Here is a 17,376-nt window from a genome sequence, read left to right as displayed (position 1 = left end):
AAAATACAAAATTATACAAATAAACATCATAACGAATAGTACAGCCAGTCTTATTTTCCTCTAGTACAGTTTGATAGTAATTTTAGTATTCCATCTAGATTATTAAGTGGCAGTTACTTTCTATCCATTGTGAAATCTATATTAATATATATTACCTATTAATCATTTCTTCTTAATTATGACTATATACTTTTATAAATAAATCATTTCTTTGGCTTAATCAAAACAAAGGAGAGGTAAAAACTCCTGCCCAATGATTGTCTGTCATTCAAGCTATATATAATAACATATTTCTTGAAATCCTTATTTTTATTTTATACATTGTTTTTCTTTACGATCTATCCATTCGTACCATTTGTCCCAGATCCGATAATATTCTGCATCATCTTTCTCTTTTAATTTCAATGTAAGCTTTTCCATTTCCGCACATTGGTATATTTTCTGAATGACAAAATATAGAGGTGGTACTTTGGGGTTTTTCCAGTAGTATGCCAGTGAAATTCATGTCACTGTTAAGATATGGATAATTAAGTATCTTACTCTGAGTGGGTAATCCCTTTTGCATATGCCCAGGAGAAACAATTCCGGTTTCCACTCCAATCTATCCTGGATTATCTCTTCTATCCATAATTTCTTAATTTCTGGACATTTCCACCAGAGATGGAAGAATACCATTATTTCCCTTACATTTCCAACAGGTTGGATTTACTGTTGGGTATATTTTTGCCGATCTAGACGGTGCCAGATGCCATCTATATAACATTTTGTATAAATTTTCTTTATAGGGTACTGATTTTGTTAATGTAAAGTTCTTATAATCTCCTCCCAATCATCTAAATTTATATTATAACCATTTTCCCCCCAAACTATCATCAGTTCTTTCACAATTTCCTCGGCTAGATCAAATTCTATTAAATAATTATATAGTTTGGATATCATATTTTTTTCTTGGCCCAGGAGGAAGTTATACAATTGTGTATTTTTTTATTTTTAATCCAAATTCTTTTGCATCTCTGTCATATCTCATAGCTACTTGAAGATAAGACCACGGACCAATAGATAGTCCTTGGGCTTCTAATTCATAAATCAATTTATGTTTCCTTTCCTTATTTAGTATTTGATGGTATTTAAGTTTTTTACTAATGTCCATTGTATTGGGATGGAACATTGCCTCCATTGTTGATAACCATGTTGGGATTTTAGTATAGTGGTTATTCCTAATACTTGACCAAGTTTTTAGCAGAGATTTTCGAAGGGTATGCCTCTGGAAATATGTGTGGCTTTTAAAATTCGGATTCCACAAAAAGGCATTCCACCCTATTTGTAGGTCGTGACCTTCTAATATTAAAACACTTTTATTTTCCAATTTAATCCAGTCTTTTATCCAAACTAATGATGCCCCTCTATAATCGGTCTCCCAGGCAAGAAGTCCAAAGCCACCTCTGGTTTTATTATTTTGTAAATAACTCTTTTTAATTCTTGCTTTTTTACCAGCCCAAATAAATTTCATAGTAATCTTATCCAAATCTTTAAAGATTTTTTTAACTAATTGTATAGAGCTTGTTTGAAATAAATATAATAATTTAAGTAGGACATTCATCTTGATAGTGGCAATTCTGCCTAGTAATGAAATTTGCATTTTATTCCAATTTTCCAGATCTCTACTAATTTGTTGTAGCAATTTTGTATAATTACCTTCCTTCAGAGTTGAAGTTTTGGATCTTAACCAAATGCCTAAATATTTGATCTTATTAATAATTTGTAATCCTATTATTCTAATTCTTTTTGTTTGTTTTCTGTTAGGTTTTTAACTAACATTTTAGTCTTTTCTTTGTTAATTTTCAACCCTGCTAATTTGCCAAATTTATCCATTTCCCTTAGTAATATTGGTCCTGAGTCAATTGGGTCTTCTATAATAAATACCATGTCATCTGCAAATGCCTGTAATTTGTATTCTTGCCTTTTAATCTTTGTTCCTTTAATTTCTTTGTTTAATCTAATTCTATCCAGTAATGTTTCTAGTACTGTTATAAAAAGCAGAGGTGACAATAGGCATCCCTGCCTGACCCTTCTTTATCTCAACCTTAGCCTTTTGTGTGGAATAAATTGAATTTAGTATTTTTACAAAGTTATCCCCAAATTCCATCAAGTTAATATGCTTTTTCATAAAATCCCAACTGAGGTTATCAAAAGCCTTTTGCGCATCCAGGAAAATCATGGCAAGTTGACTTCCTGGATGGAATTCATAATACTCTAATATATCAATTATGGTTCTTGTATTATATCTGATTTGTCTCGCGGGGAGAAATCCATTTTGGTCTGAGTGAATCCTATCGTTAAGAATTTTCTTCAGCCTTTCTGCCATCAATCTATAATCTTTCAGGGCTTCTATTTTCACTATCATCACATAGAAAATTGTTTCCATGGTGACTTTGTCATAAAAGATTGAAATTTAAATGCAAGTACGGTATATATTTTCAAGAATAGATTTTCTTCTTTGCATTTTCCTCCATGTTCAGACCTTGCTTAATTTTGGATCAACCAAACATGAACCATCAGTTGTGACAGGAATTAACTTACCAACTTGTCATATTATGGGTTGACAGTGATTAGTCTGAAGTCATCCAGATGACTTTCATGACTAAGGCAGGACTTGAACTCTAACTACTAGACAAAACTGGTTGTCCATTGCCAGCAATAGCTGAATTGTAAGTCGCCCAGAATCATTCCTTGAGATAGATAGATAGATAGATAGATAGATAGATAGATAGATAGATAGATAGATAGATATTCTTCCAAGTCCAAAGCACCACAATTGTCCCTCCAGTTTGGTTTGACTAAAGTTGAATGAGCTCTATAGAACTGTATCAGCAGCTCTTGCGACAGTTTGAACTTTCTGAGTTGATGCAGGAAGAGAATTCTTTGTTGGGCCTTTTTTAATGATGGTTTTAATGATAGGTGTCCATTTCAAATCCTGGGAGACAATAGAATCCAGAAATTTGAAGGTCCCTAAGGTTGATACTGTTATCTAATATAGTAAGATGTGGTAGAATAGGAGGGCTCCTCCTAAAATCCACTCATTTCTACAGCTATAAGCATGTTCAGCTCCAGATTGTTCCGGCTGCACCACAGGGCCAGTTGTGCAACCTCCCGATTACATGTAAACTCATCACCGTCTTGAATGAAATCAATGACTATTGTATCATCAGGTTAGGGTTTTTTTACTCTTTTGTAATATACATGTTACAATCACAAAAGATATACATTCTTTAAGAAATGACAAATATATTGATAAATGAAACCAGTCCATATTTTTATTAGCCATCATATAAAACAAAACACATCTCAAATACCGTATAGTTTTATTTAATAGATTGTAGTGAAGTCTACTGTACTTCAAGAGCTATTTAGAAGTTACCACTAGATGGCATTCAGTATCTTTGGTTAAGGATAGTTTATGAAGGTAGCCCTAACCTTTGTTGAATTTTTGTCTCAATTAAGTTTTTGTTTGGGTAAACCCAAGCCCCACTTAAAGCAGGTACTAATCATTTGTTGAGTATCCACCAATAAATATTGTGCTTCATTGCAAACCTGTGGTGGAAAGACAATTGTCCTTTAGTTTAACTAGAATACATACATATTAATTCATAGTGACAAATCCACAGAGAATAAAACATTCAAAATACACATTCACACTTTGATTTAACCATTGTTTATTGAATAAATTAAACTGGCTGGTTTACCTAATTGTCATAATTCATGGTTTGCCACCCTAAAGGCAGGGGCCAACAACAGATAAGTCCAAACCAAGAGAATCAATTATGGATTTGTAAGATATACATGTCAGGGAAATGATACCACAAAAGTGCTATTACATTTGTATCCAATTTCTGGGGTTGCCTTTGTCAAGCAAAAGGAAACAAAAAAAGGCAGAAGAGCTATTGAAGTCATCAGGCTCATCCTCCTGGTAACAGCAGAAATCAAATTGAAGCATCTCTGAATTGGCTATCCAATTTATTGGATAAAATTTAGTTATCAATGAAGATCTCATACAATTGAGACTTTGCTCTACTGTCACCTATTTTTGAAGTGTAGCTTTCCCATATTCCCTTTAAGGCCAAATGCAACTCTCAGCTGAAAATATGTATGTACTCCTGTCCTATCTAGTATGAAAACAAAATCTTTCATGCTATATTCTTCAGAATGATGGTATTTTGTGAAACAGTAATAGGTTTTTCAAACAGAAGAACAGTAATTAAAAGAAGCCTCTGTCCTCTTTTCCAATGCATAAGCATAAATACATTTTGAAAATTAGAGATCACATTTTTAATTCATTAAAAACTGAAGATTAAAAGGTGTCCCACAAATGAAAAGTGCAACTTAACTCTGTATTAAAATGCTCCTTAAATATACAGACAATATGTATAAATTGTTCAATAATATGTTGGTAGAAACCACCATAGAAAGTATTTCCTCAGATAAGAAAAAACATGAAAAATGTCCATGGAAGAATCTCATAATATTCAGATCCAAACTGAACCAATGTTAAGTATAAGGTGTCAAAATATGGATATCAAATGCAACAGTATTCATTACTTATCAGGTGGAAGTAGTTTCCATACTATAATCCACTTTTCTTGTTGTATTTATACCCTGAATTACTTTTCTCAAAAAAATCTCTTTGCTCATCTCTCTAACTCTATGCCATAAAGCACTTTTAGACATTTTCTCATACTGTTATCTGAGGTAGGAAACTACGTAGATTATTTCAGAAAAAATAAAATTCTGTTTTATAACAAAAATATACTGTTTTATGTTTTCTTATTTTACCTTCTTATTTATATTTCATCCTTCCAAGGAACTGAGAGAGTACATTTTAATCTCACAACATTTTTAGGCATTAGTTAGGAAGACAGACTAGTATCTATCAATAGAACTACTTACAGAGCCACAGTGGAAAAACAAAGAAGATTGTGCAATTCTGAAATCCATCTTCCTCATACCTATGGAGTGGAGTATATTTGTAAATATCAAGCTAAACAACGAATTATTACTACTATCTCAAACAATATCTAATCAAACTGGGTGCAGTCAAGTGATTAATACATTTAACAAGATAATAAACCAGGACCCAAAAGTCTGTGATTGTGACTTTTGACTAACAGCTCATTTACTTTAAAACTCACTGAAATGGCAGCCTTTTTATACTGATGCAGAGTGCTATCTAATTAACTAATTAATTTTTAGTTTTAAATTGCTAAAGGAAGCATTCTATAATGGACCACGCTATTATTCCAAGTTGCAAAGATAGCTTTCATTTTTTCCTATGTTGTTAAACAGGTTTTTATTACAAGTGTTTCTCTCATGGATTAACAACCAGTCTTTTTATAAAACTCATTGTGGAATTTATCATAATTTTTGACATCAATGAAAATTCTGAGTTCTAGAACCTAGCAGTAAAGGATCATTTTTTGCAAATAGTGAACAAATGATTGGGACATGAATGCTACTTTGGGAATAATAATGCCTATCAGTAACACTATAATACAATCTATTTACGTATTTTTCAAATGTATTTTTAATGGTAAATAAAAACTTAATTCTAAATAGTTTATGAAGAAACAAATTTCCCAAGAAAATTCTACTACCTGGAAAAGCTAAATAACATGAAACAATTTTTAAAAAACTGTCTGATTTATTGGATCAGATCTAGAGGCTTAATCTCAAATTCAACAATAATACAGGATTTAGTAGCTACTAAAATGCTTAGAATAGTAGCTAAACTGTCTTAAATTAAGAGACATAGGTTATAATCACATAGGATGATAGTTTTAGGTACCTATGTTAGTATTATTTAGAATATGGGTTTAAAATACAGGTTATATATAATTATAGCACATATCGTGCAGAAAAATTATGAAAATATAGTTTTAAAATAGCTGTCCTTTGTATAATAAATATTACTAGAAGTTGCTCAATTTTAATTTTTGATAGAACTTTAGTTAGCCGTATCAAAGGTGTCTATTTCTTCAACTGTTATCTCCTTCCATGTAAAGTTTAGAATACCTAGCTATTAAAAAGTTTAAAAGATAATCTGGAACGGGGGAGAGTGACTTTGGAGACTGTGGCTGTGTTTTAATTGACCTATTAAAATATTGCTATGAAATAATGAGTGTGAATGTAGTCATAATTAGCCTGATGTAACTTTGCACTGGTTTGCTTAACAGGTTTTAGTGACCAGACCACTTGGATGTATTTACATAAGATGTTAAACCAAGACTAGCAACCCACATCAAGGTTAGTGCAATGTGTTACCCAACGAGTATAAAATTGGGGAGAAAGTCTTACACGATTTGGATTGTGATTCAGCAGATTAAGGACTTGGTCCTATTGTTACTTTAAAAAATAATAACATATACCATTTTAAGCATCCAGATATATTTACCACGAAACTAACAAGCCAACTTGACTCTTGGGTGTTAAGGTTAATGAACTGGGCATAAATTAGGCCTCTAAAAGCCTCAGCGCATGGTCCGGATCTTTTTTTGGGCTGTTAATTTAAAAATGGAGGATGAGCACTTCATCTATTAATTAATAATGTAGCTCTCTGTCTTCCTGTGTGTCACAGGCTGGAAAGGCGGTGATCGGCCAATAATAATATAGGAGAAAGAAGTCGAAAGCTCCTCCCTGCTGCTCTTCCTCGTTGAGAGCTGAAGTAGATCAAAAACTTCCGCGGAGCCGGAAAAGAAACAGTAAAAAGGATCAAGAAAGAGGGAGGAAAAAAAAAAGGGGGTGAGCCTAATTAATTATCAATCATGCCGGAGGGGCAATCGTATTGCTAAATCAGGTAGGAGAAGGTGGTACAACTGTCCCCGGAGGGTCAATCTGCTCAAACAGACCGACCAGGGGAGTCTGCCAAAGGCTCTCGTCCTGACAGGAGGAAGCTCGCCAAGCCACCTCTCTCACCTGGAGGGGATCCCTCATTCAACATTCAAAGTGGGGGACGAGGAGGGGGCGAGTTCCCAAATGAGACGGGCTGGAAAGGCGATAAACGACCAAAGATCTCTTCCCGGTCGGCTTCGCGGGGGGTGGGGAGGGAAAGGGGAATTTGGCCCAAGCCTGCCTGGGTCAGGGCGGGGACCCCCCTCTCCCAAGACCGCCGGCGTTGCTTTGGGGTGGAGGGAATTCCCGGGTCAAGAGAGCACGTTATGGAGAGCGAGGAGGAGGAGGAGGGGGAGGGAGCCGCCGCCGCCGCCTGTTCGGCGTCATGGCCCCATTGTGAGGCGGCGCAGGGGAGGGGAAGCGGGGGAGGAAAGGAAGGATCCGCTCTCGCTCTCCCACACGCGCGCACGCACAACAGAACTCGCTCAGGACCCGGCCAGAAAGCGGCGTGTCAAACGCTCACAAAAGAGCCCGCCTGCGGCCGCCGCGACGACCCCAACCTCACCGCCCCTCGGGGCTCCTCGCCTTTCTTTACCGCCTGCCTCTCGCCTCCTTTTAGAAACGGGAGCCGGGGGATGCCGCTTCTACACAGAAAGCCCTTCGTGAGGGAGAAACCTCCGGCTGACCTCCGGCCCGACGAACACGTCTTCCACTGCAGGGTCACCAACGAGATCTTCAGGGACTACGAGTAAGAAACAGCTCCCCTCCCTTCCCCTCCCCGTGGGCTCTGGCGGGCTGGTTTGAAAGGGAAGCGCGGCTGCAAATGGCTGACACCCGGCCGGAGAAGGGAATCCCCCTGTGAAGAAGCGGGGAAACCCCTTGAGCTCCTGTCTTCTCCGGGCGAGAGGGGAGGGCTCTTTGGGCTGGATGACCTCCGGCCTCTAACTGACCCATCCTTAAGCTCCCCCCGGGGACCCTTCCTCCTCAGGACGACCGGGGCTACGGAAAGTTTTGTTGGTCTACCGGTCCGACCCTGGCTTTTGTGGGTATCCCGAACCCTCGTTGCGTGTAGGCGCGACTTGCACTAGGCCTTGGAGTACCTCTGGGCGGGTTGGCGGGCGGGCGGGCGGGCGCGCGCGCGTATTTATGCTTTTGCTTCTGTTTGTGGAAGTAACACGGGAAACTTGACTGAACTTGGGCGGGGGGAGAGAGAGAGCGAGAGAAGCAACGGCCAGCAGCCGGCGATATAAAGCCGGATTTGGGTCGTCAGGGGCTGCTGGACGGCTGCTCGTAATCGCCTCATTGAGTATTGTTTTCTCAACAGCTGGGCTTCCGAAAAACAAACGTGCCGCTGTCTCCGTCCCTAAACGAATCTCTTTGAGGTTTGAGTTCCAAACCCCGTTTACAAGTACTTTCCCTGCTCGAGTGGTCTTTAATGGCATATCTTAGTGACCTCGTTTTTTATCCCCTGAAGAAAAATCAAAATACTGAAAACCCCGAAAGACTCACTCCCCAATTCATATGCCAAATACCCATCTTTAAAGAATGATCACACACACACCCCTTTGTTGCATTAGAAATTTTTGCCAGGTTCCCATGACTATTTCATCCTTGGAAGTGGAGTCAGTACCTGTTTTGACAAGATAGTATTGTGATAAGCCATTTTTCTCCCTTAAGAATTTGCAATATTTGACACACTTCAGTGAACTTACTTTAGAAAAATCTAAATAGCTTAATTCTGTTTTTCAGTTGTAGATGTTAAAAGCATGTATAATTTGTAATAATGATAGTATTGTAAATGTTTATTCAAAAATGATTTTCATCCTATTGACCTCACGGGGCTAATGCATAATGTTATTGCCTCTCATTTTCTAAAAATCAAACTTGTTAGATTAGTATTTCAGTATTTAAAATATATTGAGATGTCATTTTGAGAATAAAAAGTTAATTTTAAGCTATACAAATATGAAAAATACTGAGCATGTCCCTTGAATTGGGAGATGCTATTATTTTATGTCTTTTATTAAGAATAATGTAAATGGTAACAAAAGAACCCACAGTTTTCATTGATAACCATCATGTAGCAGCTCAAGACAACTAGGTTAGCATTGCCATAAAACAACAAATATCTAAAATTATTGGATGGACAGAATTTAAAAAACTATTCTGAATGATAAAATATTTTTGTTTTTTAAAAGCATTTTTTCCATGTAAGGCATGTGAAATAATCTAACCACTTAATTCATCCATTTATATTAGCAAATGGTTTTTTGAGGAAAATATGCATGTAATGTTTAGAGGGCTTTTTCTTCAACATTAGGAAAGTATCCGTAGATTTTTTTTCTACAGATTTGCCATAGGACTTTAGCAGCAGAGTATGTAATTGTTTATCTATTTAGATATGCTACCAAGAAAATTTCTGTAGGATTCAGATGAATCTGTTAGCAACCAGATAAATATATATTAAAAGACATATATGATACATTATGAAGGATGAACTTTATTAGAAATGAAGCTTGGCTGAAGTAGCTGCATAAGATAAGGCTTCGTTTTTCTTATTTATAAAAAGGTTTTCAACTTCTGGATAGCATCTGTAATGACCTTGTTGGTTGAATCAGACTATTTTTGCATGTTTGATCCAAGGGCTGAATCTTCCATGATTGTAACTAGTGGTTTCTATGCTAGAGAATACTGTTATGGAGCCATGTTTACGCTGCTGAAGGCCACAAAATAAGTATCCCTTAATTCTGAAAGTTGTGGGAGGAAAACTAGAGCTGAAACTCTTGGAGCATGGACCTTTGTCAAAATTTGGTCTTCTTTAAACCACTGAGTACAAATCATATGCGTGTGTATGCTTCATTCATGTCTGTATTAAAGGGTTTAACATAGCTAAGTCATGTCTGAGTCTTCTGCCAACTAAGTCTGTTCCTGAATAGGGAGTCCAGAGAACTGCTGCTGACTTATCACAGTAACTGAAAAAAAGGGATAAGGAGAACATATGACCATCTCAAATCATATGATGCATTGATACTTCTTTGAGCCCTAGCATTATCTGGGGTGCTCTGAATAGTAGGAAAGTATAAGACTTCGTACATAGAAAAAAATCAAGTTTTTTTCTGTCTCTCTCTTGCTCTATATGTTTGTGTATGTGTGCATGAGCGTGCATGTGTATAAAACATTTGTATAGCTGCCTATCTTAAACCTAAGTCTATGCTGCTTACAATTAAAAGATAATGTATAGAACAATAAGCACACAAGAACCTGTAAAAGCAAACAGACAAACCTGGCACTAAAACCACATTTTCTTGATGTCACTCACTATTTTCTTATCTCATCCTATCCAAATACTTGAGGGAAGAACCTCAAGTCTTAAGTGGTCTCCTGAAAGTTAAAAGAATTGGCAGTCTGTTGGATCTCATGGAGGAGAGTGTTCTATAGGGCAGGAGTTGCAGTGGAGAAAACACACTTCACAACCCCCAAAGATAGCAATATTGAAGGATAAGAATCTGGAGCATGCCCACCCATCAGCTGTGGTTGGATGAACAGATATCCTTAAGGATTAAAATTATAACTGAATTTTAATGAAAGCTGTTGGATAGGTAATTTTTGTCGATACATACTAGGTCAGTTAATGGGAAGAAAGATACCGTTAGGATTTAAGCAGCAGAATTTTGTCAGAGTAATCTGTTCCAAGAAATTAATAAATCCAGATTGTTCCTTAATAACTCTTGATTTGCCACTTAATAGGAATATGATCTTCGTTATTCCTGAATGTGTCTCATCCTAGCAGTTTTTTCCCCTTTGAGAAAATTGGTCCCTAATCTGCATTACTTCACCATGCTAAATTTCTACTCTCCATTGAATCAATCATGTTTACTTTTAATAAGAAAGGATGATTCCCTATACTGTATAAATCAAATCATAATTTGACTATGAGTTTTATTTGGAAGAAGGTTTTCATAATTATAACAGCCAGACTTTAGAGGGGAAATCTAAGAAGGCTTCTTCCCACCCACCCCCGAAACTAACAACTTTCCAATGTTAGGTGAAAACGTTTCACTCCTGGGAGTTTTTGCTTTAATTCTCCTGGTTTATTTCTTTCTGAATATAATTTTGCTCATATTTTCTGTATTGCTTATTGGTGATTTCTATTTTTATTTTTAAAAAGGTTACAGATATGGGAATGGAAATATGTGAATGGAAATATATGTGGGAAAAGTACAATAAAATTAATAACCTTAGGAAAATGCTGGGCAGCATAAACAATTTAATAAATAAAAATAAAACTAAATATACAAAACTATTTGTGGGCGACATGTCATATGATTATTCATTAAATCAAGATAATTGTTGAATAAGGAAGCACAATGTGATAATCTAATTTCATGCCCAGGCAAAGTTGAAGTTCAGACAGTTAAATTTTTGATTAATATATTGGCTTCAATTTATTTACTGTATATTACATAACATTCTTTTGAAGTTGAAGGTTCAAGCTGAAGTATTTCAATCACATATCAATAAACTACAGTGATTCTAAAACAGTGTATTTTTAAAATCAGGCAAACACTGACTGTTCAATTGAATGCAAATATTTGTCGAGAATTGTTTTTAGATTGTGTGTGTGTTTATAGGGAAAATAAGCTCATTTTCTGTCCAGCTATTCCATGGTATTATTTGGTCTCCATCTTTTAGTTTTCTGTTATTACTGAATCACTGAAATTTCCATATTTAGCCATCAATATCTAATCAAATAATATTTTTGAAAAATTGATAAGGGCTATTATGGCAATCAGGGAAATGAAAACATTTCAATATCTCATTTTTAAAAATGTTAGAAGTTTTAATAACAGTCCTTTCTGCACCTGCCCTCTCCCAACCCCATGTGAAATATTCTCATTTGCTCATTTGTTTTCAAGGAAGAAAACAGGAAGATGAAGTGTCCTCTTAGCTTTAAGAGTAAAGATATAAAAGGAACAAGCCAGCAAGAAAAATGTTTTAGGGGAGGGAGAAGAAGTATTAGAACAAAATTTGTTGAATTGTTTTATTCTGATTTCTTTTTTTGATTGTTGTGAGTTGCCCATAGTTGTTGCCACTTGAACAACGCATAGGCTTAATAATAAAAAAAAAGAATGTCCAAATTGGTAAATAACATAGTCATGATAAAAAATTTTGAAGATGGATATTTTGCGCCATTCCCCAAGGTGTAGAAGTCTTTGGAGAATGGAGCAATTGCCCCCCTGCAGCCCAACACTCTCCAGGATCGGGTGCAAACCACTTACCTTCAGCCGGTGTTTCCTTCCCATTGGCAGGCTCTGCGGCCTATATAATATTGCTCTGGGTTGAAGTGGCTTTGGAGAATGCTCTTCCCCAGCCTCTGCAGCCTCCAAAATGTGCAAATGAACTCCCTATTCTGGTGTGATTTTCTGAGACTCTGGAGGCCATGAGAGAGCATACCCCCATTCTCATATGGCCTCTGCAATCTCTGAAAACCATACAAGAACAGGAGTGCTTTTGAGAATACAGGTAGTCCTCAATTATGACTACAATTGAGCTCAAAATTTTTGTTGCTAAGTGAATCATTTGTTAAGTGAATTTTGCCCCATTTTACAACTGTTCTTGCCATAGCTGTTAAGTGAATCACTACAGTTGGTAAATTAGTAACACGGTTGTTAAGTGAAACTGGTTTCTTCATTAGCTTCGCTTGTCAGAAGGTCACAAAAGGTGATCACATGACCCCAGGACACTGCAACCGTCATAAATATGAGTCAGCTTCCGAGCATCTGAATTTTGATCACGTGACCATGGGGATGCTGTAATGATCATAAGCTTAAAAAGTTGTCTGTCTTTTTTCAGTGATGATGATGTAACTTTGAATGGTCACTCAATGAACTGTTGTAAGTCAAGGACTACCTGTAGTTGTTGTCAGGAATTGGTGTACACTGACATGTCACCCAAAATCTTATGGCATGCCACCTTTGACATGCATGTCATAGGTTCACTATCACTGATATAGCTTCATGGTACTGAAAAACAATTGTTTGGGGGATTTAAGAATTTAGGCTGAGATGCAGCTAGCTTAGAATTAATATCTGTCGTGGAGTTGTTATAGATTTATTGGACAATGCTCTTTAAGATGGGGCAGACAGCTTCTGTTTTTTGAGGATTCTGAGGGCGACAATCCAAAAATACACCTACTTAGATAGTAAATGTACAGTTGCAATCAGATCCTAATTGAGGTATTGTGAAGCTTTCAGAGACCTGCTGTGAGAAGTTTGTCATGCACTTTGAAGACAAAGGCACCTACTTCAAAACTATGATGTTCTAATCTGATTGTGTAGAATCAGTTGCAGTTGATAGGGAGATTATAGGAGTGTCTGGAGAAACAAAGTTAACTACTAGCTTACTTGATCTTTGTTCATCATAGGCCGTTAGCTCTCTAAAATTAATTGATCAAATGAATTTAGAAAATAATGCTTAAATTACAAGAGACAACTATTCCCACTGCCTTGAATTTTTCTCTTCCTGTCTGAGAACTTTATAACTGTTAACCAATATTGATTTTTTTTTCTTTTTTGGGCGGAGTCTTGGGGAAATAGTGGTTGGTTCTGGAGAGTTTCAGTGATTCAGCATTAGGCAGGTTATCTTGGATGAGTTGTGCAACATTTTACAGCGAAATTGCATGCATAGCCTTTTATAGTTATGGCTTTGTGTATCAATAGTTTGGGGTTACATGCTATTTAGCAATGTTACTTCGGATGGTAGATTAGCAGAACTTTAAAATACTCAGTTTTAATTATATCTTGGTGAAGAGTAACTTATATTTTATCTTTAATTTTTGCTGGTTTTGTTTTTGCAGTGAATTTTTTGAAAGAACAATTCTTTGCAATAGTCTTGTCTGGAGTTGTGCTATCACAGGCAAATCTGGACTTACCTATCAAGAAGCATTAGAATCGGAAAGGAAAGCCAGACAAAATATCCAAAACTTTCCAGAACCTCTCATTGTTCCAGTCTTATACTTAGTTACCCTCACTCAGCGTTCACGACTTCATGAAGTTTGTGATGATATCTTTGCTTATATCAAAAACCGTTATTTTGTTGGTGAACTTGTTGAAGTACTTAGGAATAATGGTGAAAGGTAAGCATATTTTATTTGTGCTACTTTGAATATGTATGTATGTATATGTATACGTATATGTATATGTAAATGTATATGTATATGTATATAGGCTGAGGCCAACTGTTGATTTAAGAATTTTTCATTACTTAAATTGCTAGAAAGTGAGTTTAAACACCAAATATTTTGACTATTTTGGGTGGTTCTTTCATTGGGAAAAGTTTTTTATGTTCCAGTTATACAAACATTCTGTTTGTTTATAATAAATTATATATCTAAATCAGGTTACACTATCTGCAGTTGTAGGGCTATATAGGTAGTCCTTGCAGAATATCCACTCATTCAGCAACTATTTGATGTTATAGCAATGCTTAATAAGGGGAATTTATAATGGGTTCTTGTAATTGTGACTGTTGCAATGCCCCATGATCATATGATTATAGTTTGCGCACTTGGGAGTCCGCTCCTCAGTTACATTGTAGCATCCTCTGGTCACCCAGTCACCATTTGCGACCTTCACTGCCTGCTTCTGACAAGCAAAGTCAATGGAGAATTGGACCGAAGTCACAAATGGTGATCATGTGACTTTAAGATACTGTAACAGTGCAGGAGTTCCCTAATGATGGCAATTGAGACTGCCATAACTGCCATTGTATGTTGGTGGGATCACATGAGATTGTGTCTTACAACTGCATTGCTCAGAGACAGAGTTCCCAGTCCCAACTACTGTCAGTAAGTGAGAACTACCAAAATGTGACTCTTGGTTGTAGTTTCTATAGACTGTCTAGTAGTTGTTAGTTGGAATTATTTAATTTAAAATAATATATTACAAATAATAATACCAATTCTGTTTAATTAATTTAAATATAAATTTGGTAATTATCTTGGATCTACCAGTTTATTTACTGTTATTCAGCATTCTTATACATCAAAAGACGAGTGCAGCACTCTCTTGAATATGTTCTTTATGTTTTTGTTTTCTGTTCCCAACTGTATGGAGGCTGTTGCCTTTCTATCTTCACTCTCCTTATTACAATTAGGAAATTTAAAGAATGCTTTAACTCTCTTGTTCGCTCTGTGGACTAATTTATCCCTCTTTTTCTTAATGGGATATTGTCTATGTTAATGCTATCTCTCATCATGCTAATCAAATTATTCCTGTACCAGAATTTGGAAATGCAGTTATGCTACCCCATGGTTTATATCAGGAACTTAAGGCCTACATTTCAACAATTAGAAATAAACACAATATAATAACCTACTGATCAAATCAAAATTTATCATTCAAACTCTAATAAACCACAAGGGTTTTCTATGATTCATAACGGATCTTCCATAATCAGATTATAATAGATTATGTACTATTGATACAGAAGCCATTTAGAAATTCACTAGACATTAGCCATGACTTGTTGGGTCACTGTTTCAAAAATCCTTACTAAACAGAGTAAAAGAATTACCATGGCTGGGCAAAATATTCAGCAGGAGCAAATTCCAATTTCATGTCAGAAACCTGACAATGAGCATTGGAACTCTTTGTTCCTCCCTTTCTCCGTCCTTTCCTCTCTTGCTTCCTTCCCTGCCTCCCTTTTTGCTTCCTTCATGCCTCCTTCTCTGCCTTCCTTCCTCTATTCTTTCCCCCACCCTCCTTTCTCTTTCCTTCCCTCCCTCCCTCCCTTTTCCTTCCTTCCTCTTTTCCTTCCTGTGAATGTTCTCTGTCACCATCTTTATTGAAATAGGCAGTATTTTGTGGATAATAAAATAGGATAACAATAATTATCTCTCACCTGCAATAAGATAGACCCCTTTTAATTGAATATTCTTTTTTTTCCCCAGATTGCACTGTAAAATTTTGGAAATCAAAGCACCAGTACATCAGAATGGAATTGCTAATGGCCATGCCAAAGGTGTTGATGGAGTCACCATTATCATTAGCGATAGTGATGATTCAGATTTAGATACCAGTTCTGCACAAAATGGGTAAAAACTTGTTTTATATTCAGAAGATAATGAATATAGAAAGGGCTACAACTAAACTAAAATAACCACTAATTTTTAAAGAAAACTTCTTGATATAACTCTATATACATATCACAATGTTTCAAAAGAAATGTGGTTTTAATTAGTATTTCAAAGTTTAAAATAGTACAAAATAAGATGTAGCATTTAGCGTAGAATTTAGACTTCTATATACTATATTCTATATTACAGTGCTTTATAGCCCTCTCTAAGCGGTTTACAGAGTCAACATTTTGCCCCCAACAATCTGGGTCCTCATTTTACTGACCTTGGAAGGTTGGAAGGCTGAGTCAACCTTGAGCCTGGTGAGATTCAAACTGCCAAATTGTAGTCAGCTGGCAGTCAGCAGAAGTAACCTGCATTACTGCATTCTGACCACTGTGCTACCGCGACTCATATATTAAAAATTCCAAAAAAAAACTCCAAATGAAAAAAATGAAAAGAACACACACAGGTACATTTGTACATACATACAGCACACATATATAGACAATGTGGTTTTAAATCTATCAACCTTGTCCATATGGAATTATTTTGATCGTTTTTTCCAATTTTCTCAGTTAAAAAAAAGTTTTAGAAACAAAAAATACATACTTTCAATCCAGGAATTTAAATCTAGGTTAGTAGCTTCGTTCTAACAAAGCAAAAACATGTTTTACCTGTGCTTCAACTTAATAAATTCAAAAATAATTCATAAGATGATATATTTAAAGTTGTCACTATTTTATTTATATGTACAATTTATCTACAACCTGAAATTAACTAGACTCTAAGCAGCTTACGGAATGTACACTATCAAGGACATACCAAAAAATTATAAATTTATGTATTTGATATCAGCATTTCCTGACTGATGACTGACTATGGACAGCTTTATAATATATCATGCTATTTTACAAAAACAAGATTTCAAAACAAATACACAGTAAGTAATGAACAAGATAGGGAATGTCACTAAATAACATAGGAAAATATATACAAAACACATCCAAGCAGGGCCATCTATCTTAGATCATGGCTTGGGAGAAAATAATCCAGAACACCATCAAGATTGGAGTTATATATTGGGCAGAATCTAATTTCAATAGATAGGTTCTGCTTCGTAGGTCCAAATAGATGATGCAATGCAAGAGACCTAAGGCATGCCCACTTCATTGAGCCTCTACTGGCCATGCAGAAACGAGAAGAGAAGACAGTTCCTGAGGCAGTCTGACCCTATGCCATGTAGATTGTTATGGGGGTAACCAGCCCCTTGGATAGCACATGGAAGCGTATTGGCAACCAGTGTAGCTTGTGAAATGGGTATAAAGTGGGTATACTAAAGCTGAGTCCCACTTCCTGCATGTTTACTTGCAATGTAA

General features: G+C 36.1%; 1 protein-coding gene and 1 long non-coding RNA gene across 3 annotated transcripts in view; one reads left to right on the top strand and one right to left on the bottom strand.

Annotated features, from left to right (window-relative positions):
• Positions 1-3,464: 3,464 nt before the first annotated feature.
• Positions 3,465-7,617, bottom strand: LOC148128234 (uncharacterized). The gene is made up of 3 exons (XR_015741077.1): positions 7,478-7,617; positions 4,945-5,003; positions 3,465-3,591 (listed from the first exon to the last, which is right to left on the bottom strand). It is a non-coding gene; the product is annotated as an uncharacterized LOC148128234 (long non-coding RNA).
• Positions 7,308-17,376, top strand: part of BAZ1A (bromodomain adjacent to zinc finger domain 1A) — a 51,531-nt gene continuing 41,462 nt past the window's right edge. The window contains exons 1-3 of one of the 2 annotated variants that reach the window (XM_087921896.1): positions 7,308-7,630; positions 13,739-14,017; positions 15,833-15,976. In XM_087921896.1, the coding sequence (XP_087778022.1) occupies positions 7,518-7,630; positions 13,739-14,017; positions 15,833-15,976 (536 nt within the window). In that variant the 5' untranslated portion in view covers positions 7,308-7,517. The remainder of the gene's footprint in view (positions 7,631-13,738; positions 14,018-15,832; positions 15,977-17,376) is intronic. The other variant, XM_026711036.2, reaches the window with a different exon arrangement.

The sequence above is a fragment of the Pseudonaja textilis genome, chromosome 1 (assembly GCF_049901715.1).
Source record: "Pseudonaja textilis isolate UNSWEBS1 chromosome 1, rPseTex1.2, whole genome shotgun sequence".
Taxonomy (NCBI): Eukaryota; Metazoa; Chordata; class Lepidosauria; order Squamata; family Elapidae; genus Pseudonaja; species Pseudonaja textilis.
Note: the sequence above shows the minus strand (reverse complement) of the source record. Positions and strands in the feature narration are given on the sequence as shown.